Raw genomic sequence first — 27555 nt, forward strand, 5'->3', positions numbered from 1 at the left:
CTGCCCCCGCTTTACATGGAAGAGCCCCGGTTTCCCTGGCCCGGTTCTGAGCGGTCTCAGCGAAGACTTGTTCCCACCCTACTGCGAACCCTGCGGGAACCCTTGGACGGCCACCGCCCCTCAGCGGCCCAGGCTGATTCTCTGAGCGCGCTCGCCCCCTGCTGGCATGCCGGCGCCGGCGCAGCCTCCGCACTGTATATAAAGGCAGCGTGGCGCTCAGACCCAGCCGAGTGCGGAGTGCGCAGGGAGAGCGCGGCGCTGCCTGAGGTCTCCAAGCCGCTTACCATGGCTGGCCCGCAGCAGCAGCCCCCTTACCTGCACCTGGCCGAGCTGACGGCATCCCAGTTCCTGGAGATCTGGAAGCACTTTGACGCAGACGGTCAGTAAAGCTCCCAACTTCTGTGCCCATTCGACCCCAAGGGACCTGCAGTGGAGGGGATGGGGTATTGCTGATGAGGGCAGGTGTACCTTTGCCCCAGCGGGTGTTTTGACTGCAGAGCCTGCTGATGTGGGGGGCCTGAGTTTGGGAGACATCCTGCTGCTCTGGTGACAACTGTCAGTAACTTTTCTTCCCTGACATAGATGACGGAGAGCCCACCAGTTTTGCAGCCTCATTCTGGCCAAGTTGGAGCTTTCCCAGATGAGGCTTGGGCTGGCAAGGCTCCCATGAGTCCCCCCTGCCATTTATCTTCCCGCCTTTCTTTTCAAGGTAACGCGTGGTGCCTTCAGCTGCTGCAGCCACAGGTCTCAGAAGCCCACTCATTTCTTTCAAGTTCCCCTTTTGTTGAATACCAGGCTAGCCCATCACCATCCTGGGGCAAGCTGGGGGATCCTGAAGAGAAACTCTTTGCCTCCCCAACCCTGTTAGGGAGGAACAGGAATGGAGGTTGATGTTGGAGCCCCGAACACTCCTGGGCATCCCCGGCCTGTTCTCCATCCTGTGTTTCTATCCCCCACAGGCGTGAGATCCAATGCCCAACAGCAGTGGGTGTGGTGGGGGCAGGGCTGGTGTGCCTGCTAGCCCGTTCCCTCAAGATGATAATCCTGGTGCTTTTGGTGATTCCATATCTGAGTGGGTGAGGAAGCCTCTGTGGCCAACCCTCTGTGGTGTGTGATCTGGTCATTGACTCACCCAAAAAGTGAGGCCTGGACTGAATGACCCTTGAACCCCCAGGACTGAAATTCCAAGGCTCTATACTCAGGCATCAAGGGAGGCCCCTCTTTAGAGTCTTCTCGTCTGACTGGAGACTTTTTCTACACCACTCCAAAAAAAATTTAGTGACCTGATATTCCTCCTCTGAGGTCCTGTCTGGGGTGGGCAACCGAAATGTTCCGGCATCTCAGACCATTGGCAGGGTGGTGACTCAGGGTGTGTGTGCCTGGGATTGCGGTGGGGGTGTGGGAGGTCCAGTGGTGGCTCGCTCCGTTCTCCCCTCATCCCCTCCTCACCTTGGTGGGGCAGGGGTGAGGGCGGCTAAACAGAGGTCCTCTGCCCAGAGTGTTCTGGAGAGGCAAGGGTTAATGTCTGGGGACTCGGATGAGGGAGTTTTGTTCCCCTTCAGCCAACTGAGGACGCTGGGAGTGGGCAGAGGACTGGGCCTGTGATCTGCGGATCAGGATCGTGATCTGCTCATGAATTAGTGAAGGAGGTGGGTAGGTTGTCAAATCTGTAAAATGGGGCTATGGAGGGGTTGCACTTCTAACCCCAAGCACATTCCCTAGGGAGGCTTCTGCCAGTTTATCTGCACCAGAGACTTGCATGATTCAAGGAAAGTTACCAAGTGGCCAAGGTTATACCACCGGCCTCCTGCCAGATGAGTCAGCTATAAACAGAGGACTCCACAGTTCCACTTTCCCTATTCTCATGGGGGCAACCCACAGCACTCTCGATAATCATGCAAATCCTTAATTTATCTGAGACTTTGTGCTTTTCAAAGCACAAAAGCACCTTCTTGAGTTCTGCGCTGTTGAGTCTGCTGGGCAGATTGTGAGTCTCCCTGTGTAGACGAGGAAACAGACACAGAAGTGACTTCTCTGAGGTCATGTAGCAAGGCAGAGGGCTGATGACTGGCCAGCACCTCTTCCCCACTCGGGTCTTTGGCCACCTTTTCTCCCTCCCTCTTGCTCTCAGAAGTGTCTCTGACCCAGTCTTAGAAGTGACGGGCAGTTTCTTTAATCCCAGAACGGGGTCCTTAGTGTGGCTGGAGCATAGCTAAGCTACAATTAGACTGAGGAGTCTTTCAAACCCCCACCCCCACTGCAAACCCATTGCACCTGTGGCTCCCTCCTGCTCCGATGTGAAAGGGAAGCTAAATGCTTGCTTCTAGTCCACCAGGCATCCCATTGCCCTCTGTGGTCACCACCTCAGGGCAATCCCAAGGAGAAACCATGGACCTAACAGAGAAGGCAGGCAACAAGTATTAAAATGCCTGGGAACACAGAGGTGATTTAGGAAAATGAGGATACAGCCAAGTTGAAATTCCACTAAAGGACCCAGAATTAAGCTGTGGGACACTTGCTTTGTATATTCCCTACCTGTCCCCTCTTGAACACCAAAGCCTGCTGGGGAGCTCACCACCTCACCCTCGAGGCATCACTGCCCTGCCTGGGCCTCCCTCTTACTAACTTCGGCTTCTGTTTTCATCTTGGGGCTTCTTCCCAACCCTGAGTCCCACGGCTGCTCACAAACTTAAAGAGCTTTGGGAGAACTGCAAAGGAGAGTCCCAGGAGTTAGTTCGCTGGAGCCCAATTAGTCACAGCCACCAGGGACAGGGAGCCTGCCCCTCCCCCCAGATCCATAGTAAACAGAGAACATGAGACCAGGGGACACTGGACTCTGAGGACAGGGGTGCTGGAACAGGGCTCTGACCCTAACCCAGCCCATTCCTAACCAAGGGGAAGAATCCGCATCCTGGGACTGCTCACAGACTATTTTCAAAGTCATCATCAGCCTTTTGGTGGAGAAAGGAAGGGGCAGGAGTTTGAAGAGGGAGAAGTTTGGGACTCAAAGAGGCCAAGTTCTTTCCCAAGATGACTCAGCAAAGTGAGGGGTGGTGCAGGAACCCCGTCTCCCAGTCCCCTGTACCACGGTGTCAGCCAGGTCGTGCATCTGCTGGTTCCTTGGACTCTCAAAAGCTGAGGTAGAGAAGAAGGTAGCCAAGCACTCCCTGTGACTTGGGTGAGGCTGTGGCTTTCCCATGTCACCTCCCTGCTCTGAGTGACCCTCAGGTGGCCTTAACATGTCTGAGTCCACTCTACTGTCGCTCCCTGGTCACATGTTTGTCAGGAACTTTCTTACTCTGCAAGATCCAGGCAGCTGCAGGGTGACTGGCTCAGAGATCACACTGACCCCTGCATGGTTCGGACCACAGGGCCACCAGGCTGCTGTTCTGCTGACGACCAGTAGGAGGTCTCTGAGGGGCCAAGCTGTGGCCTTGGCCTTTGCCCTTGAGAAGCAACTGAAAGGGTAGGGCCTCTCTCCCAGAGGCCCACAGACAAGCCCAGAACCATGAAGAAATCCCCCTCACTCCAAGAGTCTATCCTATGCAAATATACTTGTGCATGTGCTGCGTTCTGTGGGCCAGAAGCTCCCTTACTGAGGGCTTTGGAATACCAAAAATTTGGGAAGCAATGCACTTCACTAGGGAACAGAAATAAATCATGCTGTCTCTACAGGGAATATTATGCAACCAATGAAATTCAAGTGGAGCTTTGGTATTGACATGGGAAAATGCCCAAAATGTATTACTAAGATTTTCAAAATCATAGCAGAATACTACTAGAGTGTGAACCTGTTTTTATTATTAATGAAAAATGGACGCTGGGAAATACTTGAAAGAATGGAATGTAATAGTGGTTCTCTGTACAGAGCAGATAAAGTAAAAGTAAAAGGCATTTTCTTTTACTTCCTAAGTTAATTTCTACAGTGTTTGACATTCTTACCAGAACATGTGTTTCTTGTGTAATCAGCAAAACAAGGAAGATGTAAAAGAAGGTAACTGTATGGACACCTCCCCCTTCCCCAGAAAGATACACCTGTCTCCAGGTGTGGGAATCCGCCCGGACTCTCTGGGTGCTTGTCTGCCTCCAGATGGCCCTGGTGACACAAGGGGCTTTCAAAGCCTTTTATAGGGACTGGGAGGCTCCCGTGTGGGCTCCTAGGACTTTGAAAATAGTGACAGGAAGGACTGGAAGGGACAGAGGAGGGCGCTGCCCAGTCTCCTGTCTCGTACACCCAGGGGCATCAACAGAACCATCCCCAAACCCACCCACCAGCAAGGACACAACCAGACACAGCGCCCAGGCAGGCCCTCCCCAAGCTCCAGTCACTGCTAAGTTCCTGTTTTGTTTTGGGGGGGGAAGGAGGGAGCTAAACAACAGCACCTCCCAAAGGTGGAGAGAGGCCTGGGCAGCTTGCATTGCACTAGGAAATAGAGGTTCTTGGCACACTGAAAAGGAAAACAGGCCCACACTGGGTCACACCGTGTCTGGTATGTAGTAAGTATTCACACAAATACTACAGTGTTTACAATGCAGTATAACTGTGCTATTCATAAGATAATTATAGGCCTATAAAAATGATTGCTTCTCTGCACACTGAAGTCAGAGGGCTCTGGTTCGGGGAGATCAGAACTGCCTGAGAGGTGATCTTCTAACCCTGTCAGGCTAACTCGGTGGGCCAGAGTCTCACTTCGGCACAGTGTCAGGATCAGGGGCTCTCTGGGAGCAATCTGCCCCACCTGGGGGGCACCTAGGAACAAGTCCCCCAGCCCCACCTCCACCTTCACCCCCCCAGGTCCCGACATGTTTCATGAGCAGTGCCCTTTGATGTGGGGCATCCATGGCATGCCAGCCCTGTGCTGGGTGCCCACACCCCAGCGCCCCGACTCTCTGCGGAGGGGGATTGCACCAGCCAGAGGGAGGCAGCTGTGTCTGAGAAGAGCTGGGGCCCAAGGGAGGCGGCCTCAGGGGCACATTTTCACAAACAAGGTGCTTCAGCCCGCCTCACAGGGGCAGCCACCAGCCCGGCGACCATCCCACCCCTGCCTGCTGGCCTTGGTTATTCCCCTCTGGACTCCAGTGCTTTCACTAGCTGAGGCCCATGAGGGGAGGTTTCCAGGGCCAAGGAGACCCAGTGGGGAAACCTCTCCCAATTCCCTGGAGCCGGAATTAATAGAGCAGGCAGGAGGCTCTTCAAGAGCAGTGCCTCTCTGGTACAGCCTGGCGGCCCTCCTGGCCCATTGCGTCATCGTGCCCTCCTTTGCCCAGTTGGTCCCATCTGGGGCCTCTGGCTTTGGCTCTCTCCCCTCCTCTCTGGCTCTCTGCTGTCTCCCCGCCGCTCTCTCGCCCAATCTGCCCCATCCTTCTGGCCTCGCCCACGCCTGGGAATCAGCCCAGCATTAGGCTGCCAGCTGTCCACAGGTTCAGGGGACCCAGCCCAGCTCCAGAGCCGAGACATCATTCCAGAAGCAGCTCGGCCCAGAAGCATAGATTAAAAGTCAAGTGTCTGAACATCCACCCAGTAGCTACTTGCACTGGGACCCCCACTAGAAGCAACTGGGAGAGTGTGAGTGTGTGTGTGTGTGTGTGTGTGTGTGTGTGCGTGCCTGGCAGAGAGAAACCAAGGAACGTACAGAGTGGGACAGAGTCATCCCTGAGATGAACAGAAGGAAACAAGGTTGTTAGCCACGCCTGACCCTCTCTTTCCCTCCACTCCCCTCTAACATGGGGTCCATAACACTCTGCTTACCTGCCAGTCCCGAACACCAGGTAGGGGGGGAAGCGGAAAGCTCTTTGCAGGCGGTGTGCATCAGGCACAGTAATATTAATGTTGGGGCAGAGCCTGAAGAAGCCAACTGGAAGTCCAATGTCCTGCCCATTGGACTGGGTCAGAGGGAGCTCAGGCGGGAGGGCAGAGGGCTGTTTGCCTTTTTGTGGATCAGAACCCCCACAGCCAGCCACGTGGCCCGCCTCTTGCACAGCCCAACGAAGAAGTCTGAAACTATCTCCCTTCCTGGACTTTCTCTTAACTGTGCATCAACAGAGGAAGACAGAAAGCTGAGCACCTCACCCACCAGCATCGAGGCTCTCAGGCTTGAGTCCGTACAGGGCTTGTTAAACCACAGATGTCTGGGCCTCAGTCCCCAAGCTTCTGATTCAGCATGTCTGAGGTGGGACCAAGAATCTGCATTCTTGCCCCGCTGGATAGTCAGCTGCAGCCTTGTCCTGATGCTCAGGCACCAACCAATGAATACACAGTGGGTGGGGAAACGGATTGATGTTTCTTTCTCTCTCCCCCCTCCTCTCTCTAAAAAAAGCAATTAAAGAAAAAAGAATCTGCATTTGTAACCAGCTCCCAGGCGATGCTGACACTGTCAGGCCCAGCGGGACCCCATTCTGAGTAGCACTGGTCTAAGCCCCTCCGGTCAATAGAGGCGAGTCCCTCGTCAATAGGAGCCCCAGATAACTGCCGCAGGGCTCACATCAGCCCCAACCTCACCTTGAATGTAAAGCCGAAAGCATGGTCTTTCTAAGAAGACACAAACATTAGAAAGCAGTAGTTCTCTAACATCTGAGTTCCCGTTCGTTGTTAGAAGGTAGATTTTGGTTCAGCAGGACAGGTGCAGGGGTGAGGGGGGGGCAGGGCCTGGGATTCCGAGTTTCTAACGACCTTCCAGGTGATTCCAATGCTGCTTTTCCACAGACCATACCCTGAAGCACAAGCCCTTGTACAGTAGACCTACTAAATCAGAATCTTCATTTTAAATAGACCCCCAGCTAATCCTTACACACCTTAAAATTTGAGAGACACTGCTCAAAAGTAGTTCTTAACCCTGGCTACACATTAGAATCACCTGGAGAGCTTTGCCAGCACACCCACGAGAAGTCGTCATCCCATCAGTCAAAGCAGAAGCTCTGGGGATGGGCCCAGGCAGCGGCGCTATTTCAGAAGCTTCCCAGGCGATTCCACTGCCCAGCCAGGGCCGGGACTAGTACTCAGGACAGCAGCCACCTGGGGACTCTTAGGCCAAAGGGCTTACCGCCCTGAATCGACCAGAAGGCCTCCAGAGCACAGTCAATAAAAACAGTGCTTCCCACTGAGTGAAATTTTATATTTTCCAGAATGCTTTGGCAACATTACCTTGTGTGGCTCTCACAATGGCCCTATAAATAGGAAGTACATAAATAGTTATGCCATGTTAGCAAGAAGTTGAGGCTCAGAGAAACTGACTTGCTCAGAGTAACTGACTTGCTCAACGTTACATGGACAGTCACAGATCTGATGGTAGTATCATGCCTCTTACTCTATTCCTCTGTCCTGTTCAAACTTTAGAAAATCTGTGCGCGCACGTCTCAGTGAGAAACAAGCAGGCATCTACCCACTGTGGTCAAAGCGTCCTTCAGTCAAGGCTTCCCAAGTGTTTGTGATCAGATTAATTGTAAACAAGTGTCATCTCAGTTTAAATTGGGGGAAACTGAGGCATGATGGTGGTGAAGAATGGTAGCAAGAGTAGACTAAGGAAGAAGGATGCAAGGTCCCTGGCTTCCACCCAGACCTCTCTCCCTAAGGGTCACAGAATAGGTTTGATATGGAGGTTAGGAGTGATGGTTGCCATGGTAACCACATCTGCATGCTACCCATCCACAAGACATCTGCTTAGTAGCCAGTCACCTCCCAACCCCCTACTCCCAAGAGGGTCATAGTAAAAGCAAACCACTTGCCCAATGCTGACGTCCTTCCTGGAAGGAGGTAGGCCAGCCATATGCCCGCAGTCCTCTCCTCCAGCCTCGCATAACAGGTGCCATCTGAGTGGTGGGTGGGCAATTGTCCTGAGTGGGGCCAAAGTAGCCAAGTCCTTTCCCCCAGTGGTGGAGGAGGCCTTGTGCTTCCGGGCCCTGCAGCTCCCACCTGGCTGTCTAACCCTCGCTTCTCACCCTCTGCGTTCGACTGGTAGATTCAAGTCGTTCTTGTCGGGCTGCCTCCCCCCAGTAGCCCATTAAATGCTCTTGGAAAATAGGCCCATATCTAGAATGTGGCTATTGCTCCCTCAGCTCCAGCATCAACTGTAGACTGTTTAGTTCAAAACAATACAGGCTTGTTGAAGTGGACCACATCTCTGCCCCTTTGCTGGGGTACACAGAGGGAGGTGGTGGAGGAACTCCTGGGCTGGAGAGAGGGCCACTTCCAGCCTCTGGGAATCTCCTGCCCCCCAAGCTGCTCAAGCCAGATTCGGGAGGGGGCTCTTCTTGTCCAGCAGCACAATCCCTGCTCTAGGCTCCTCTTGCTGCCTGATTTTTCTCCTCTCTCTGCCCAGTAGCTGGGGCTTCTCAGAGGGCCTCCCCTGCCTATCCTGTCCAAGTAGCCCCTGCCGTCATTTCAGCAACCTCCTTCCTAACAGACTCACGCTCGCTCACTGTCATGCCCACCCAGCCCTGGCTCCGAGGCCTCCACTTCACGTGTGCTCAGTGCAAGCTCCAAGCTGCCTCTCCAACCCCTGCCTTGGGTTTGGAACTTGCACCTGGACCCAGAGCTTACCTCAAGCTTTCTGCCTGAGAAATGGGAGAACAACCAGCTCACTGCAGGGTGTGACCAGGAAGAGAGAAAGTACTTGTTCCTCCAACTCAACAGCTACCATCAACTAACCAGAAGGCTTCCTTGTTGTCTAGAAAGCCCCTCTTCTCTCCTCCCCACTCCCTCGCTCCCCAGCTCTGCCTGGCCTCACAGGCTATTAGGCACACACTCGTGAAATTCCAACTCTTTCAAGCTTTGCAGAACATCCTAGAAGAAACAGGACCACTCTATCCTAACTGGTTTCCCCAATTACAATCACATCCTTTCCCTGAGGGCAAAATTACCTTTATCTCAAGTGATTCTTTCCATACAATATTTAATGGTCATCTTCTCCACTAGAGGGAGTCTCTAAGGTTACTTATTCAGAATCTAAACTCTGGGGGGCGGAGGGCGGGGCTATGAGGAGTCTGGGAAGAACACATACATCGCCCCATACCACCCTTATACACCCCTCCGTGCACCTCCCCGCACAGCCCCAACCAAGCCGGGGCAAATACTCCTTTATTTTCTTTGTTTAGTTTGTAATTCACCTCTGAAACAAGCTGGCTGTCATCTGCCTTTTCTGTTCAAGTTGAAGGTTCTTTACTCTACTTGAGAAACTGTTCAACTGCTTTAGATCATACTGGGAGCCTGACTTTAGGCTAGTACTTTCCAGACCTTGCTGTACATGGAAATCACCTGGGGAGCTGAAAAAAAAATCACAATGCTTAGTTCATGCCCCCAAACCACCAACCACATCAAAATGTCTGGGCGTAGGAGCCAGAACTCACACTTTTTAAAGATTCCAGGAGATTCCAAATCACAGCAAGCAGTCTGGGGGCAGTGCTTAGGCCCGTCTGATTTCCCAGCCACAGATGCCTCCTCCCCACCATGCACAGGCCAGTGTGCCTTGTCTGTGGATTCAGCTCCCCCCGGTCTCTAGGTCGTTTGTGTTCAAGACTTGAGAACCTAAAGGACTTCTCACTACTTACATGATCTTGCAAGTAAGGCACTGGCCCTCGGACCTAGTCCTGAACAGCACTTTTTATCCAGATTCATCCCCATTTTATATTCAGGGTGTGGTCATTGAACCCAGCCTTTATGGTGTACTCCCGTTGGGTTAGGTGATGAGATTTACATCTGAAATCCCATTTAATTAAAATAACCCAGACAGGTTGAATAACTTTCCCAAAGTCACACAGCGGGTAAGTGCAGCAGAACCAGGGTTTGAATCCGTCCACAGACCCCAGCGCCCCTCTATTCATGGCTCTGCCGGGGGGGGGGGGGCCTCCCCTGTGCTTAATCCCTGTGACCCACCCTCTCGGTGCCCCCATCCCACAGGTGAGATCCCTGCCTTTCTCTTTTCACTCTTTCCTTAGTTATACATTTCCTGGAGCTCCCGAAACAAAGTACCACAACCCAAATGGCTTAAAACAACAGACATTTATTCTCTCACAGTTCTGGAGGCTGGAAGTCCAAGATCAAGGTGTCAGCAGGATTGGTCCCAGGCTCTGAGGGGCAGTGGATTCGGGGTCTTTCTCCTGCTTCTTGTGGTGGCCAGCAACCCATGGTGCTCCTTAGCTTGGTGATGCCTCACTCCAATCTCCACCTCTGTCCCCCCATGGCCTTCTTCCCTGTGTGTTCTCACCTGGCCTTCTTATAAGAACAACAGTCACAGGATTTAGGGCCCACCCTAACCTAGTATGGCCTCATTTTAACTAATTGCATTGCAGCAAAAAGCCTATTTCCAAATAAGTTCGCATTCTGAGGTTCCAGGTGCACGTGGATTTCAGGAATTCATTCTTCAACTCAGTACAATGGAACCTCGGTTCTCGAACTTAATTTGTTTCAGAAGGCTGTTCGAGAAGCGATTTGTGTGAAAACAAACCATCCTCCTAGCCATGCACTCTCTCCTTTGCTGGCTGAGACACGTGTGGCTGATCAAACGGGGACCGGCATGAAAGGATTGTGGGACTGAGAACTGATGTTGCGTTTGACAACAGAGACACTTTTTCTGTGAATGAGTTGGTCGAGAACCGAGTTGTTGGAGATAAGGGATGTTTGAGAACTGAGGTTCGACTGTGCACCCACCAACCCCCAGATGCCCACGTTCTGCTTCTGACCTCATTCAGGTGACTAGGGCCGGTCACCTGCTGTCCCTTGTCACATCTCCAGCTTCTGCTGCTTGCCCAGCTCCCAGCTCCTGCTCACCTCTGGTGCTGGCCCAGGTGCCGGCCCCTCCCAGTCCACTCTGACTACTGAATGTGTACCCCAAAGATGCACAGTTTATTAATCTTCTATCTCTACAGTTGCAAATGTCTGAGGGCAGGACTCGCATCCCTAATGTCCAGGGCTGGCCAGATACCTGCTTGTCCTCTGCAAAGCCCCACTTCCCCAGCGTACCCATCCCTCATTGGTCTTAACTATTTAGCTCTGAGGTTAATTGCTTTTTTTTCCGTTGCTATCTTTGCAGGAAATGGCTATATTGAAGGTAAAGAACTAGAAAACTTTTTCCAAGAGCTGGAGAAGGCAAGAAAAGGCTCTGGCATGGTAAGCCCAGCCCCCTCTCCCATTGTTTGGGATTTTCTGTCATCCTGACCATGGCTTTGAGCATTGTCTGTCCTAAGTTATGCAGCCCATCAGCCCTTGACCCTTAGAGTTCTTCTTTTATTTGTAAGGATTTTCTAAAGTGTAACAGCCCCTAAAAAGAGTACCTTATCTCAGTATCACTGGGTGTCTGGGATTGAGGGGTATGAATGGATAACAGGTTGATGAAGCCCTCAAAACTGCAAAGCTTTGTGTCTGTGTGTACATAAGTAATAAGTATGTTTTTCCTAGTGGAGACTCCAGTGCCTGTCTAAGATGCTCAGAGGGGTCATGACTCAAGAGTGGATGCTTGGGGGAGTTACAAGTGCTTTTGTTCTAGACCAGAGTTTCTCAGCCTTGGCACTATTGACAAGTGGGGCCAAATAATTCTTTGTCATGACGGCTGTCCTGTGCTTTGGAAGATGATTAGCAGCATCCCTGGCCTCTACACACTAGATGCCAGTAGCTCCTTTACAAGTTGTGACAACAAAAAATGTCTCCACACATTGCCAAACATTCCCTGCAGGGGGTGCAGAATTGTCCCCACTAGAAAAACCACTGTCCTAGACCAACAAAGGTGGGCATCCTCAGCACCCAGGGGACGACTGAGGATTGCTCCGAACCGGCATCTGAACCAATGGCACTGGCTAGCCTCCTATGTTGAGGCATCAGACCACCCTTCTTAGCCTGCCTGAGCTACTTAACATCAAGTCCCAGCCCCTTAACGGCAGAGATGTTGTTCCCCCATGACAGCCTGGCACTGTGGATTCACCAAAGCCTTTGGAGGAGCATCTAAAATATTGAGAAGGTGAGGTGATTGGAACCATGCCGGTTCTCCACTCTCTAGACTCAGACCCACTTCCTCCCCACCTCCTGAGGGTCTTTGGGGGGTTTCTCTATCCACCCCTGCTGCACAGCTGTTGGTCAGTCTGCTGCCTGTTAGCAAGTCTCTGTGCAGCAGTTCAGGTGACGAGTCACAGATCCACCATTGAGCTCCTGGTTCAAAGCTCGGCAGAGTGCTCCAGGGCGGAGGAGGTCCAGGCAATGGCGTAAGCCATGGAGGTGACTCATAGGCTTATCGACAGCTCTCCCATTGCCCCTCATTGATAAGATAATGAAGCCTGGATCACAGAAAACACAGGCTTCCTAGTTTGTGGGCTAGGTGGAGAAGTATGTTTTTGTGAAGTGTCTCAGATCTGAAAGCTTTCTCAGTCCAGCTTTGATGTCTCAGATGGCATCCTTGTTTATTGCCCATCTCAGATGGCATCAGGGGTGACTTTCAAGTCTGTCAGCTGCAATCTTAACTGATATCCTCTCAGCTGACATCATCCCAGACTGGTTTCAGTCCTCTCGAGTCCGTAAGAGCAGCTGCTACATGGTAGAAAGAAGACTCACCTGGGAAGCAGGAGCCATGAGTTCGCACCTGGCAGTGCTAACTGGGGACTTGGCGAGAAGCCTCTTCATCTTGGCCTCCATTTCTGTGTAGAGTGGACAGGCTACTCACCTCCCAGGGACTGTTGTAAAAATTAAATAGGATACGATATTTATGATGAGGATGACAATGACCTCAGATCATTCCGTGCACGGTTTGTAAATGTAAAGCAATAAATATTGATAAATCAATATTGGCAAATTGAGACCACTTCCAAAGGTGAAAAGCAATAGAAGGGATTCCAAAGAGACACTAAGAATTCACAGAACCCTCCCTGGCCCTTTCCTAGGGAAACCTCAACCTTCCCCAAAGTCATCAGATAAGCAAAGAAGCGGCACTGACTGCCCAGGTAGATTCATCTTTGATGAGGAAAGAGGAAGAGCTCATTCGTGCAAATCACGAATCAGCAGCACTCCAAAGCAAGAGAAGGTTTGAGACCTTCAAGGGAGCCTTACATTTAGAACAGGCAACCATAAGCTAAAGGAACTTTTGAAGTTCTTGGCCTTTCTGGTAGTCACAGTAATCTAGTGGATGATTTAAATTACCCTTTAGCTCCATGAAGACTTTCTCCTCACGTTCCTCCTGGCATAAAAATCACAGTGAAAAATATGGTGGGATTGCCATTTAGTCTTTAAATAAGAAAATGAGCAACGCACCTTGCTTTGGTGCACTGCTTAGCACCTCCTGGCAGGGTGCGGGGGGTGGTGGGAATGGGGAGACACTGCATTAAGTTGGGTTTCACTAGAAGCTGCTGCAGTGGAATGTTGGGGCCCCAGCTCTCACATCTGGGTGACTGGAGCCTCGCCCTTCTGATAAGGGTTGTGGGTTAACCCCTATCAAAGGCAGGTGGGCATGTTTAATGGCATGGTACACCACATGGAGGGATGCTGAAAAGGGAAAGGTGCCTCCCTTGGCCACTCCGGACATTGGCTCAACCTGGTCCTGTGCCAGCCTATGTAGGGTGCAAAATGACCCCCACCACTGCTGCACCGAGACAAGAGACCCTGCAGCAAACCCGCCCCCTTTCCCTTTCCACAGGTGTCAAAGAGTGACAACTTTGGGGAGAAGATGAAGGCATTCATGCAGAAGTATGACAAGAACTCGGATGGGAAAATTGAGATGGCAGAGGTGAGTCCTACTGTCCTGGCTAAGAGCTACGTGGGGAGGGCCGTGCCACCGTGCCTCCCCCTGCCCCCCCGCACAGGCCTTCGTCTAGGATCTGAACGAGGTGGTGGTCTTAAAGTCTCACTCCCACCCTCAGCAAACGGGGCTTCTCTGTGTCTCACAGGAAGGAGCAAGAAACGCTGGCCTGAGGCAGGGATGAAGACCTAAATGCTCTCAAGGCCCCACAGGTGCTGTAAATGTGTGGCAAGCCTGTCTTAAGACAGAGGGAGGGTGCAGATTGGGCACAGGAGAGTTCACACCCCACCTGAAGGCATCCAAAGGCAACATTTTTAGAAATGCAAAATTTTATCACACACAGGTAAGCAAAAGTAGGTTAAATTATCAGCCATCATTACCTAAAAGATAAATCATAGGTAAGGATATGAAACTACTACTAAGACATAATACAAATAACACAATAGTTAATAAATCATAATACAAGAATAAACTGTCTCACATGACTATAAACCTTTTGCCCATATATATAATGTGTAATTTATATATAATACACATATACATTCATGTGTGAATAGCTTTGTACATACTGTTAAAGGATAGGTTGAGGCATATTAAACATTTAAGAGTTTTCTGAGCACAAATCTATTGGAATTGGGCAGTACCAAACTGGAAATGGTTAAGAACACTCCACCAACAAGAGCTCAGGGAGAGATGTCCAGAGAAGAGGCAAAAGCAAAGCAAGGGACTGATCTGATTGGCTATAGCTTAAATTCTTGCATTATTTAGGAAAGCCTGGTTGGCTGTTTAGTTTTTGGTTTGCTTTCATGGACTACTAAGGCACTGAGGCCACTTCAGTCTATCCTTGCTTATTTAAGAGTTTATATTCACACACATACACTCATATGTACGCATATTCACATGCGTGTGAGTGTGTGTAGGTCTAACCAAACACCTCCAGCAGTCAATCTGTGGCCCATGGTCAAGGGTTCAACAGTGATGTCGGTGGCACAGGAATGAGGGCAGAGCTACCCCCAGGCGAACTGGGCAGGACACTGCCTTAGTCAGCGCCCTGGAAGCAGAGATGCCAGCAATGGCGGAGATCCGAGTGGATGGGGTTTGTTGAGGGAGAACTCCCAAGAGAAATAAAGAGAGGGCAGTAGGAAAGGCCTGAGGAGGGAGCCGGTCTTGGCTGGCTCTCACGGGAGCTCTGCAGTATGGACTGAGCCACAGAGCTGGCCCTATCTTAAGGCAAGGGTTGGGGTGGTCCTTTGCGCCCCGTGTCAATCAGTTGTTAAACGTAGGCTTCCCCCCTCCCCAGGTGTGGGTCGGGTGGGAGGATGGCTGTGGTGGCCCTTGTTTTGTGGGGGGCAGCTGTGAGCCATTAATGGTCATTCTTCCCAGCTTCTGGGGGATGGCCCACCAGCCTAGCTAAGGGGATTTGGAAGGGCACCAAGAGCATCCATTATAGATGCCTAAGCTTTGAGTCTCAGAAAATCCTGACTCAGATGGACTTAAACCAGGGGTCAGCAGGCTTTTTCTGTGAAGATTTTCTGGAGTCCAGATTTTGATCAATGTTTTGGATTTGTGGGCCATACAGTCTCTGTCATGACTCAACTCTGTCGTTGTGGCACAAAAGCGGCCACAGACAATATGTAAATGAACAGACATGAACATGTTCCAGCGCAAGTTCACTTAGGGATTTGGGCCATGAACCATAGTTTACCTACTCCTGGCTTAAACTGTCAGAGGTTCCTAATGAGAAAGGTCATGGGCAGGGCCGACTCCAGGTGAAGGAGGCCAGTGCCCAGCTCTGCTTCCCTGCAGTTCTCTTGCTTCTGTTCTCTGCCCTTAAACAGCCTCATCCTTAGGCTGGGAGCAAGCTAGCTGCAGCAGTTCCGGACATCACATCCACAGCCAGATACAGAAAAGGCTCATCTCATTTGGTCCCTCATAAGAGCAAGGAAACCTTTTCCAGGAGTACCCTCAGCAGACTTCCCCTCACATTTCACTGGCCAGGACTAGGTCACATGCCTACCACCCATAAACCAATCACTGGCAAGGGAAGTAAGGTTAGCACATTTAACTGAAACTAATCAGAATTTGCCTGTAACCGAGGATGCTGGAAGCAGGGGAAGGGGAAGACCGGTTAGGTGAGCAGCCAACAGGTTTCAGTGCACAAGAGTACTTACATTGTTTTTTGCTAAAATAACTTGGCGCTGTTTCTTCTCTTAATTACGTGTGTTTCAAATATCAGAGTACTTGGATTTGTTAAAAGATTTGTTGAGGTATAATTTACATACAATAAACTACACTGATTGAATCAATTTGAAGTGTAAAAATTCCATGATTTTACCCAGTTGTAGACAGCCATGTAATCTCCACCAAATCAAGATTCAGCATTTCTTTTACTGCCCCCCACCACCCCCCATCTGACCTCCACAAAGTTTCCTTTGCCTGGTGCAGACCATTCTGTGCTAGCAACCACCAATCACAGATTAGTTTGCATATTTCAGGAAGTTGTTTATACGGAATAATCTATTAAGCATGCTTTTGAGTCTGGGTACTTGGCACCACTTTCTGTCCCTCTAGCTGAGGGTTCCAAGGCTTGGGATGACAAAGATGCTCTCAGGAAGGAAGCAGAATGCAACTCCCGCACTGCCTTGCCACTGGCCATTCTCCATCCTTCCCCCAGGGAAGGCTGCCCTGCCCCCTGGCAGGCTCTCCATAACGCTACTGCTGCTCTCTGATCCCCACAGCTGGCGCAGATCCTGCCCACCGAGGAGAACTTCCTTCTGTGCTTCAGGCAGCATGTGGGCTCCAGCGCCGAGTTCATGGAGGTGAGGCTAAGGTGCTGCCCTTGCCCTGTGTTCAGAGCCAGGCCCACCCGAATGCCGGGTCCCTGGGAGACACGAAACCCCTTAGAGCTCCTACTCAAGGTGTGGTCCGTGGACCAGCAGCATCAGGCTCACCGTCACCTGGGTGCTTGCTAGAAATGCGGAGCCCCCAACCCATTGAATCAGAATCTATAGTTTAACAAGACCCCATGTGATGTGTGGGTACATTAAAGTGTGGGGAATAGGTGAGAAGAAAGCCCAGGTCAAGTTCATTTGGGAAATGCTAGGCGAACACTATCTCTCCCCTTTGGAGATTTGTCACAGACATTTGCATAGCATGGGCTCCCAATCCTGCAATAGAGAGACCTGTTTCACTTGGTTTGGCTCTATGGTTCCCCATACTTTCTTCTTATTCAGTACCATACGTAACCCTCAGGTACCCAGGGTTCCAAGGAGCAGGTTTGGGAAGGATGGTTTTATGCAGCAACCTAAAACTGGAAAAGCCCAGTGAGAATCCGTTTCCAGTATCTTCCAAGTTTTATCTTTGAATCTGGCCTGGGCTTCCTTGCTCCCTCTCCCCTTCCCCTTTAAATGGGTATTGCTGCCTTTGCAATAGAAATTCTCTAGATCACGTGAAAGAGAGCATCCAAATTCAAATATCTTTGGACTAATATTCAACTAATAGGTTGAACCATGTGAAATTGCTGATACTTAACCATTTTTTACTTATCAAAATTGGAAATTCCATATGGTTCATCAAACCCCCAATCAATTATTTTGTGCTCTTTTTGGGGAGGTCTGCACCCTGGCCATTTAATGTGTGTGTCCCTCAGAGTGACATTCAGCCCACACCCCACACACCGCCTGCTGTGATAAATGAGGGTTGGCCCTCAGCTTCACTCGAGTTGCCATTCATCACATTAAATGTTTCCAGCCACCAGGATCCCCCACGCCGTGAGCCACTGCCTAAAACCACTAGAGAGCTGGTCCCGAAACCCACACGCATTGAGTTCTCCACATATGGATAGAAAGTCGGTGAGAAATAACCTATTCTCAGGGCCGAAGAGTCATTTTTTAAGTGGCAGCTTGCCTGAGCAGCAGATAAGGATTTAATTTTATGGTGCTTTAAAGGATTCTCTCTAGTTTTTTCAAGATGGCAAAACTCCATAAACTGGCCATTGACATTCTGGATTCTCTCCTAGTCCCCCTTTCGCTTCTCTGGGGGAAACTGCATATACTTTAAACTTGTCAGGGTGCTGCTTTTGTGGGAGCAATTTTCTATCTGTAGAAAAGGGAGCGTTCTGTCCTCTCCTTTCCTGATGGGGACACAGCCGAAGGTGGCCTCAATTCCACCTCTGGTCTGGAAAAGGAGGGTGGTGACAGCTTACAGGGGTCAGAGACGCTTAAATGGGAGGGAAGGAAAAAACAACTCTAACTCATTCTCTCAGAAGCAGGGGTTTCTGTGCAGTTTATTCCATATTCATGCTGCCTTAATCTTTTAAGTCCCGGCATAACTGCTGAGCCAGCAGCCACCCCCATCAAGTTTCCTGGGACCCCACAACCCTACAACTGCCATCCACTCTTGGGTTGTCTGTTTGTTCCATTTTTATCAGCTGGAAAGACAGGTCCCTTGGTGGCCCTGAAAGGCTGTGCTGCCAGATAGCACCTGTCCACTGCTCAGCACAACATTTTAATTTCTAATTTTAGCATGACCTCGGGATTTCTTTGAGATTTCACAAAGCCCAGCCCTCTCGAACTCTTTTCCTTAAATGGGAAGAGAATAATGACCCACTGATGGACGAGCACAAAGCACTGGAGGGGGCAAGAAGTGAAGGTGGGAACACTAGGGTGGGGGTGGGGCAGATCCTGGGAGGGAGGAGGACAGGGAAGGAGGGGGAAGGTTAGGCGAGACCCACTGGGATGATGTCACTCCCCAAATCGGCCAGATGCTTCACTGTGTGAAGACTGGGCTCCCTTCAGGTTTTCCTCCTTTTAGGCAATTTAAGGGCTCTCTGCCTTTTCCCCAGTCAAGTGACCCAGTCTTGGCAGTCACACAGTCATATCTGCCGTACTGGATTCATTAGAGCCCAGTCAATAAGTCCAGCCCACACTCAAGGAGGGCCCTCAGGCTGCACATTTGGAAGGGAAGTGAAGGATGTGTGGATGTTTTAAAGCCACAACAACTAGTAGTTTTCCCCGTTGCTCCTGTGTAACATCTGTTCCTGCCCAGACGGCCAGCACAGAGAGGAAGAAGGTGGTCAGTCCCCCCGTGTCACCCGCCGAAGCGCTGCTCTTCTCTGTCCCCCAGATGCTGTGACCAGCAGGCAGTGCCCTGGTTCCCTGCAGGGACCAAGCATGTGCACCCAATAACTGGGACTCAGATTGAAGCCCAATGCCAGTGTGGGACGGGATGGAGGGAGGTGCCCATCATCCACAGCTAGGTCACAGGCCTGTCTCTGAGCACACGGTCACCCCCTCATGAACCAGATGGACTGAGCATGGGAGAGGGGTGGTTTCCTGGAAGGAAGGAAGGAAGGGAGGGAGGGAGGGAGGGGGAAAAAATGGGTGCTTTTTAACAGAAAGGTTGGGTGGCCTTGGGGTAGTCTAACACACCGATGGCACTACCAACTCTCTTCCACCACAGACACACCGCAGCCACATACATCGTGCTGCAGGCATGGAGGAGGGAGCACGGTAAAGAGCAACCAAAGCCTGTTTCCGCCCCTTGCAGAGGGTTCTTACCCTCGCTCCCTGCCCAGAAAATGAGAGGCTTCCAGCACAGTAACAGAACTCCCCACACACTCAGCAAAAGGAGATCCACCAGGTCCTAGCATAGCCTTGGTAGAAGCTGCTAACCTTAGAAACCGTAACCCCGGTTAGAGGATAATCCAAAAAGGGACCCAGACCTTTAGACAGTTAGAATGGGGAGCACTTGTCCCCACAGTTTTCCTCCTTCTCTATGTGACCTTGGCCAAGACACCTGCCCTCATTTCCTCATCAGCGACCTGGCAGGGAAAGGTCTAGACCACTCTACGCCTCACCCACCTCCCTGCTCCCGCACTGTAGTAGTCTTGAATATGAAGACTTGCCTGGGTCCATTAGAGGGGAGTGGAGGGAGGCTCACAGAGGTGAGGGGGTCTTTGCAAATAGGGTGGCATTCCCATTGCAGGCTTGGCGGAAGTATGACACAGACAGAAGTGGCTACATTGAAGCCAACGAGCTCAAGGTAAGATGGGCCTTGGGGAGGGTGTGGAGGGCGCGGGGAATGGGGCTGGGGCCAGAGTGGTGGTGCTTTATGGAACCTGGGGCAGCAGGAGACATTGGGTGAGGAACATGGGTTCTGGTTGATGCAGGAAGACTCAGGTCTGGCTCCAGGCGGCCGAGTGAAATCAGTAACATGGAGCTGCAGGGCCACAGAGTTCAACAAACCCCACTCCTCTGCACACAGTGCCCAGAACAGGCATCCTCCAGACAATCCCGGGAGTCGGCCTCCTGGCTTGTACATCTACCGCCGTGCTCCTCTGGGACCAGCGACCCCCAGGCACAGCTTAGCCCCCTGCCCTAGGCCCTCTGAGGAGCCAGAGCCAGAGCTATTGCCTTTCCTATGGGGTGAGGCCGCATCCAGGAGCCACCTGCAGGCCTCTAAGGTCACTCCACAGGTGTAAAAGGGTTAGGGAATTATGAGGGATGTACACTACATAAATGCATGAACAACTAAGTGAATGAGGGACTGATGGAGGCGGGAGTTCTAAAGAGGCCTTTTGTGTTCCAGGGGTTCCTGTCCGACCTGCTGAAGAAAGCCAACCGGCCGTATGATGAACCCAAGCTCCAAGAGTACACCCAAACCATAGTGAGTGGGCACAGTGTCCCTTCTCCCCAGGGACACAGGACTTGGGGCCCCGAGCCAGTGGGATTCTGGTTTGCAGGGTCTTTGTTGGCTGATTCTTCAGGCCTAGGTGAAGTGACTCCTAGTGGCAGCTGGCAAAAGAGACTCTAGCTCATGGCTCCACACAGCCTCTCTCTGAGGTACTCACTGAGACCAGGTGCATCTGTTTCCATGACAACCTCCACACTGGAGAGGATAAACCTGGAGAGGGTGGGCCTCTGGGGCTGTCCTGCTGTCCTCTGCAGCCTTCTCCCTGAGGGGAGGAGAGAGGAACAGTGACTGAGTCCCTTTGGTCTCCTCAGGGGGGTCCCTGGTCTGCAGGTGACCTCAGAGGAAGCATGAGCATGCTCTATCCCCCTCGTCCCCTCTCCTGGAGAAGGGGATAGCAGAGCGAGGTCCGACAGGTGAGAAGGGCAAAACAGATAACCCAAACACCCCTTTCTGTCTCTGATAGCTACGGATGTTTGACTTGAATGGCGATGGCAAACTGGGCCTCTCGGAGATGTCCCGGTACGTGCCTGCCCTTGACCCCGGTGTCCTGTGCTACCATCTCTAAGGTCCAGCAGTGGGAAAGGTCAGGTCTCCTGAAGCTCAACACAAAGCTGGGTAGAATTCATGAAGGTCAACACCTTGGGTGTCTATCTCCCTCTTTTTAGAATTTTCCACTAATTCCAGCTTCTTAAGTGCTCAGAGACAGTGTCCATAGCTCCAGGCTCTGCTTCTGCATCCCCGCAGGTGCAAGTCGTTCACCTCTGCTCTGCCTCCTAACCTCTGCTCTCGCATTTTCTTCCAGACTCTTGCCTGTACAGGAAAACTTCTTACTTAAATTTCAGGTAAAAGAGCTACTTCGTTTTTCTTGGTTCCTCCCTGAGCTTCCCCTTCCACCCACCTGCCCCCCGATACACACATACACACTCACCTGGGGCTTTTGCTTTTATCTTTAATGCCTTGGGCCTTCCAGGGCATGAAGCTGACCTCGGAGGAGTTCAACGCCATCTTCACATTTTACGACAAGGTAAGAGGGAGGGTGGTGAGGGATGGAAGCACAGGAGGCCCCATCATCAGAGCAACCCAAGGCCAGAACAGCTCCACTCGTCCTTAGGAATAGATGAGCTGTTGGGGCAGCTTGGGCCATGTGGTTGCTTCCTGTCCATTTTGATTCCTTGCAGCATCTTCTGCTGCATGAGAAGATAAGTGTCATCTCAATCCATGGCCTGTGGGACCCAAGGTTTCGGTTCCTTAAAAGTAGAGGAGATAATAGTTCATGGTAGAAAGTTCTGTTTAGAGCTGGTGTGATTAGGCTGCTAGCGGGACCATGTGGAGGAGGTTCTCGGAACTGCAATCTGGGTGTCAGGTCTCTATGCCAGCTGTTTCTCTAGGATGTTGGGAACGAGAGGGTACCACCCACCTCCCCTCCCCTAGCTGTCCCCTGCCCATGTGACTCCAGTGCTCTTCCTTATAACTGGAGGGCTGATGGTAAGATTCAGATAGCCCCTGCATTCATCCTGACATTTTAGTACGGGATGGGACACTGAGCTAGCTAAATGCTTCCTGAACTGCACTTACATTTTTAATGCAAATGAGAACACCAGAATGAAAGGCTACCTAAGGCTGGCCCGAACTGTCTCATTCCTGCATTGACTGGTGAGGTCAGGAGGGACTTGTTATTTGGCATCGCCCCATCTGAACACCTCCTTCAGCCTGGAGTAAAGGGGAGGTTAGAATGAGTGGGTGGAAAAGCAAGAGGCAAAGTCAGTGGTCGTGGGGCCCGAGTTCTAGCTCTCCGCTCACTGTCTGCACCCCGCCACCAGGACGGAAGTGGCTACATTGATGAGAATGAGCTGGATGCCCTCCTGAAGGACCTGTATGAGAAAAACAAGAAGGTGAGTGACTGGGCACGGGGGCCTGGGCTGACGGGATAGTAGGGGGGCTTCTGAGGGAGGGGTGGAATGGAGTGCCAAGGGGGAGCCCTCACTCCCCTCTGATCGGCCACAACAAAGCACTGTTACAGTTGGTTGGCTAGTGTTTCTTTTTACATTTAATTGTGGTAAAATACACACGACCCAGTTCACTACCTGGACCCTATTTCAGTGTACAGTGTAGTGCTATCGAATGCATTTAGGATGTTGTACGGCCATCACCAGCACCTGCCTCCAGAACTCTTTTCATCTTGCAAAGCTGGAACTCCATACTCATTAAACAACAACCCCCAACAACCACCATTCTACCTTCTGTCTCTATACATCTGACAACTCTAGGGACCTCCTGTAGGTAGATCATACAGTATTTGTTTTCTTGTTTTTGGGTGTTTTTTTGTGACTGGCTTATTTCACTTAGCAGAACACCCTCGGGGTTCATCAGTGTAGAATGTGTCAGGATTCCCTTCCTTCTGAAGGTGGGGTGATATTCCACTGTGTGTCAGTACCACATTTGGTTTGTCCACTCCTCGATGGGGGGACACCCAGGTTGCTCTCACCTGTTGGCTGTTGTGAATGATGCTATGACCAGGCAAGGGCAGGATGGACTGGCCTAGTTCATGGAAGTATCAGCCACTTCCAACAGTAAAAATAAAAATACTTTTTTTTCTATAGAGGGAGAGATTTTAGAGAGCAGATCCCAGTGGGAGATGAGGGTATTTTAAATCAATTCGATATAGAACCTGGAGTTGGGCTAACTCCAGGAGCTAACAGGAGTCATGAAAGCGTTTGCTCCCATCAAAGAGAAGGCAGAGACTGAACTCTTATTTTGCCTGGCATGTTGCCAAAGGAACAGACCCCAGGAGACTCCATGAGCTCAGCGCCGGGCCCTGGGAGGGAGGGGTCAGGTGGGACAAGAACCAGAGGCCAGTCCTGGCAGCTGTCCTCCTTCGCCTCCTAGAAAATGTCTTCCTGTGAGCAAAGCCTTTGCTGCTTTCTTTAATTAGGAAATGAACACTCTAATATCTTATACTGTCTAACTAACTGCCTTGGCTGCCAGGCATGAGCTAAATTTACTGCTCAATTTCAGGGCGGGGGGGAAGATTCATTGCTGCCTGTCAGTCTGTCTCCCTTTCTGATTGCTTTCCGACCTCTTTGTCTTTATCCTGAATATCATCCTCATTTCCTTCATCCTACATTTATTTTTTTCCTTGATGTTACCTACATCTGCTTTTTCCTTGATGTTACCTACAACTGCTTTTTAAAAGAAGAAAATATTTTTCCTAGGAAAAGTACTCACCAAGTGACTGAACATGGCAAACTTTTTCCTGGTACCAAATTCTAGGAGAAAATAATTTATGCACTTTTATATACCCAAGGACAGTTGGGCCTCACAATGGAAATATCTGTAACTGTAATTGTATTAGTGAGGCAAATTATTCTCTATATGGCCCTGCCTTACGCCCATGATTGATGGACCCTGAGGCATGTATTAATTCTCTGGAGTGACCTGAATTTCCTGGTCATCCCTGACTAGGCTCTTTCTTGATTATCACCAAAAAAACTCACATGGCTGCACAGGTTCACTTGAGATGCGGAAACAAAGAATCCCGTGTTGAAGGTTAGAAAACAAGGATAGTCATCAAGTTGCTTACCTAGGAGCATTCCACCTGCAGCCAGCTTCAGCTTTGGCATCTGGGGACCCAGAGACTGCATCTGTGGAGAGAGTGAGCTGCGTGACTGTAACTAACAGCGCCTGAGTTGAGGAGGGAGCAGTTATTTCTGGGGAACCCATGAGGCCGATGCACGCTCCATTTTGACCGTGCATGAGCTGGAATCCATTTTCTGAGCAGAATAATGGTGGAGGCTCCTGAGGGATAGGCTGATGGGATCAAACTTCAATATTTCTTAGCAACTATAATTCTTAGCAAATATTCTAATATTCTTAGCAAATATTTCTAAGGCAACTGCAACTCATGAAAGGCCTCCCCAGCTTCCGGCGAAGCATTCAGGCATAGGAAGGAAGCAGCCTCTCCCTGGATGCTGCTGACTCTTGATGCCACATGAAACTGGAGAGGAGGGGTGTCTTCTCAAGCTGGCCGTTAATATTTGAGGTCCCTTCCTTGGTTCCTAATCAGGCACACCCCAGTGTTGAGTTAGGTGACATTTCCAGGGACTTCACAGCTTTAGGGAAGATGTTCCCCAAATGCCTTTGGAACAAAGGTGGTGGCACAAAACCAGAAATCAGTGACACCAGGGGATATCCTGAAACAATTCCAAGAGAGACTTACCTTTGAGCACTGAAAAAGAGGTGACTGAGGGCAGGTGTGCCAGGTAAAGAGAGAATTCAAGGCTCAGGTCCAGGGATATTTATGGTTGTGAGTTGGTCCAATCCTTTAGCATATGCCTTAGTCTTTAAACCTCAGTTTTCTCATTAGCAGAATGGGGATAATGACCCATCAGCCTGGAAGGAGAATTACTTAAAAAAAAAATCTGTGGACATTTGCAATATAAAAAGAGGAGGAGGAGGAAGGAAAGGGGGGAGGGGAGAGGAAGGAAGATAGGGAGGAAAGAAAGAAGGAAAAAAGATAGTTTAGGTAATTTTTTGATGTTAGTGATGACTTTGCTGTATTTCAGACCCATTGGTTATTTGCATACAAAGCAATTACTATAAAGCAAGTACAGGCATAGCTCTGAAATATTGCTGGTACGGTTCCAGACCACCACAAAAAAGCAAGTATCTCAATAAAGTAAGTCATAACATTTTTGCTGGTGGAGTCTTGCCTTTAATTTGTATTAAAAAAAAACAAACACATCTGGAAACAGAACAAAGCAAAGCACAATAAATCAAGGTGTGCCTGTACTCACTGTAAGACAGAAAGTGTTGGTGTGCTGTTTAATGCTGGCCATTAACATGTAATGGAGTAAATGCTCCATTTACTCTGAGACTATGGGCATATGTTCATGGGTCACCCGTCTCGTGGCCTCCGAAGGCCTCAAGAAGCCAGTGAACAGGAAATAGGCTGCTGACCTTTCCTGCTGGAAAGACAGGAGTTACAATTCTTTGTTTAAGTGGGTGAGGCTTAGGGAGGTGTGGTCCAGGGGCCTGGAGACAAGACCAGGGAGCTTCCCTGGCATTCTCTTCCTCACCTGCAGACACAGACTGAGTAAATAGAAGCCCCATGAGGTGGAGGAATTTCTAGAAGTTTGCCTGGATAATGGCCGTCATCACAATAGCTACCATTTTTCTGAAGGGCATGCTCTGCATTGGGTACCGAGCTAAGTGGCATTTCCATTCATTCCCTCATCTGACCATTATAAGCACTCAGTGAGGCAAGGACAATTAGTGTGCCCATTTCACAAATGAGGTGGTTGAGACTCAAGTTGAACACTTTCCCCAAAGCAATAAGGCCAGTGAAGTGAAAGAGGGTTTTGACTCTCTTTCTGATTCCCAAACCCTTGCTTTGTATTCCTCTAAGCCACTTGCCCTGAGATGGGATAAGAGAAAGTTTCCAAGGGTGTGTTTGCAAAAGGATAGGTGGGCCATTTGTGTGGTGCCCCCACAGAGCTTGCTCTGATCCTCTCTCTCTGTCCCCTAGGAAATGAACATCCAAGAGCTCACCAACTACAAAAAGAGTGTCATGTCCTTGGCGGAGGCGGGGAAGCTCTACCGCAAGGACCTGGAGATTGTCCTCTGCAGCGAGCCCCCCATGTAAAGGGGGAACAGGAACTGCTTCTCCACCTCCCCCAAACCCTGCCCATGCTGCCCTGACACTTCTGCCTAGACCAGGAGATCGTGTGCGCTCCTCCCCTACCCCCCACCCCTGCAACCTGCACACACCAGCTTGCGGAGCAAGAACAGAGAGATGGAGGATGGGCTGCTGACGGGCCTCCTGGGGTCTCCCTCCAACCCAACCCTGACCTGACCAGCACACCGCTCTGCCTGCAGTGGGGCACCAGCCAACCGCATGGAAGGTGGGCGGGGCATGGGTGGAAGTTCCTTGATTCTTTTCGCTGTGATGCATGAGCTCCTTCTGCTGTGTGATTTAGGCTTCTACGTCCAAAAGATTGGACCCTTCCCTCCTGCTTCTCTCTGCCCCTCCCCATGCCACCACCCACCCCAAACTTCCAAGTTCCATCCACCTCCTTGCTAACGGTATAGCTGTCTCCTCAGAGTTCCTGTTTGTGGAGGACACCTGCCCTTTCTTTGTCTTCTTGACTCAGCATGCTCCTTTTCTCTTTGGGTTTCTTGTCTTCTTGTTTACCAAAGAAGAATTTACAGACAATAAAATGAAAATGTCCTGCTGTGGAAGCTCACCCTGTTCTGCTCACGTGGTCAACTTTTCTCTGCAGCTAGCAGCTCTACTTGACCCATGTCCTCACGTGGGTGGGGAAGGGCAGCAGAACCCCCAACGGAGGCATCACCACTAGAGGCGGCATGGGCGTAGGACCCCGGGACTCTGGGCTCTCACACCAGAGTCACTTCTTTGCTCCACGTTTGTTTCTGCAACTCCGGTACTGTGCTAAACAGTTAACCTGAGATGTTTCTCTTAATCCTGTGAGAGAAGGGCTGTGATTGTCTCCACTGCACAGACAAGGAAAATGAAGATAATAACAAGCCCCAAGTCTCGTGGCCAGTGGGGGGCCACAGCCAGGCTATGAATCCCGCAGAGCAGATCCACGGTCTTCACACTAGGGACACCAAAGGGCTATGGCCACAGTGGGACGAAGTGATCACCACCAGCTGGGGGAGGACCTCCAGCCAGGGGTTCTAGACCACCACAAACTTCACTTCTCCTCAAAGTACACCTGACCCTGCAACAACTCATCACGTGCCCCTGGGGCAGGGCCAGCTTAGCCCTCGGAGCCACCGATCTGTTTGAGATACTAAAGTAGAGAGATCACTGACTTTGTTTTAATGCTATCATTTACTGACTGTCTACAAGATGCATTTTGACATCTCCTCATTTAATCCCACACAACGTTTCCCAGAAGGTAAAAACATACAGGCAGTAGGGGGACTGACAAATCCCAAGGGACTTCCCATAAAACAGACAATTTCTAGAATACATTAACATGTCATCCATGTAAGCTTAACCTCAGGAAGCCTGAGCATGTCTTCTTATCTGACAACTCTTCTCGTGCAAATCTTACAACAGAAACACATCAAACGAACCTAATTAACCCCAGCAGCTCTCTTTTAATAAGGTGCAAAAACAAATCTCTGT

General features: G+C 50.6%; 1 protein-coding gene across 1 annotated transcript; it reads left to right on the top strand.

Moving 5' to 3' along the window:
• The first annotated feature begins 221 nt into the window (after nucleotides 1-221).
• Nucleotides 222-26644, top strand: CALB2 (calbindin 2). The gene is made up of 11 exons (XM_037063682.1): nucleotides 222-379; nucleotides 11025-11101; nucleotides 13608-13697; nucleotides 16448-16528; nucleotides 19695-19751; nucleotides 20298-20375; nucleotides 20866-20921; nucleotides 21205-21244; nucleotides 21373-21426; nucleotides 22223-22294; nucleotides 25927-26644. Exons 1-11 carry the CDS (start codon nucleotides 286-288, stop codon nucleotides 26041-26043), a joined length of 816 nt encoding a protein of 271 aa, XP_036919577.1. The 5' UTR covers nucleotides 222-285; the 3' UTR covers nucleotides 26044-26644.
• Nucleotides 26645-27555: the final 911 nt, after the last annotated feature.

The sequence above is a fragment of the Sturnira hondurensis genome, unplaced genomic scaffold (genome assembly GCF_014824575.4).
Source record: "Sturnira hondurensis isolate 20B ecotype Veracruz unplaced genomic scaffold, ASM1482457v3 Scaffold0014745, whole genome shotgun sequence".
NCBI classification, from domain to species: domain Eukaryota; kingdom Metazoa; phylum Chordata; class Mammalia; order Chiroptera; family Phyllostomidae; genus Sturnira; species Sturnira hondurensis.

Coding starts and splice junctions, on each gene's coding strand:
- CALB2 (XM_037063682.1), top strand. CDS start 286: ATGGCTGGCCCGCAGCAGCAGCCCCCTTACCTGCACCTGGCCGAGCTG. Junction 11,102..13,607: donor CAAGAAAAGGCTCTGGCATG/GTAAGCCCAGCC, acceptor CCCTTTCCACAG/GTGTCAAAGAGTGACAACTT. Junction 13,698..16,447: donor GGAAAATTGAGATGGCAGAG/GTGAGTCCTACT, acceptor TGATCCCCACAG/CTGGCGCAGATCCTGCCCAC.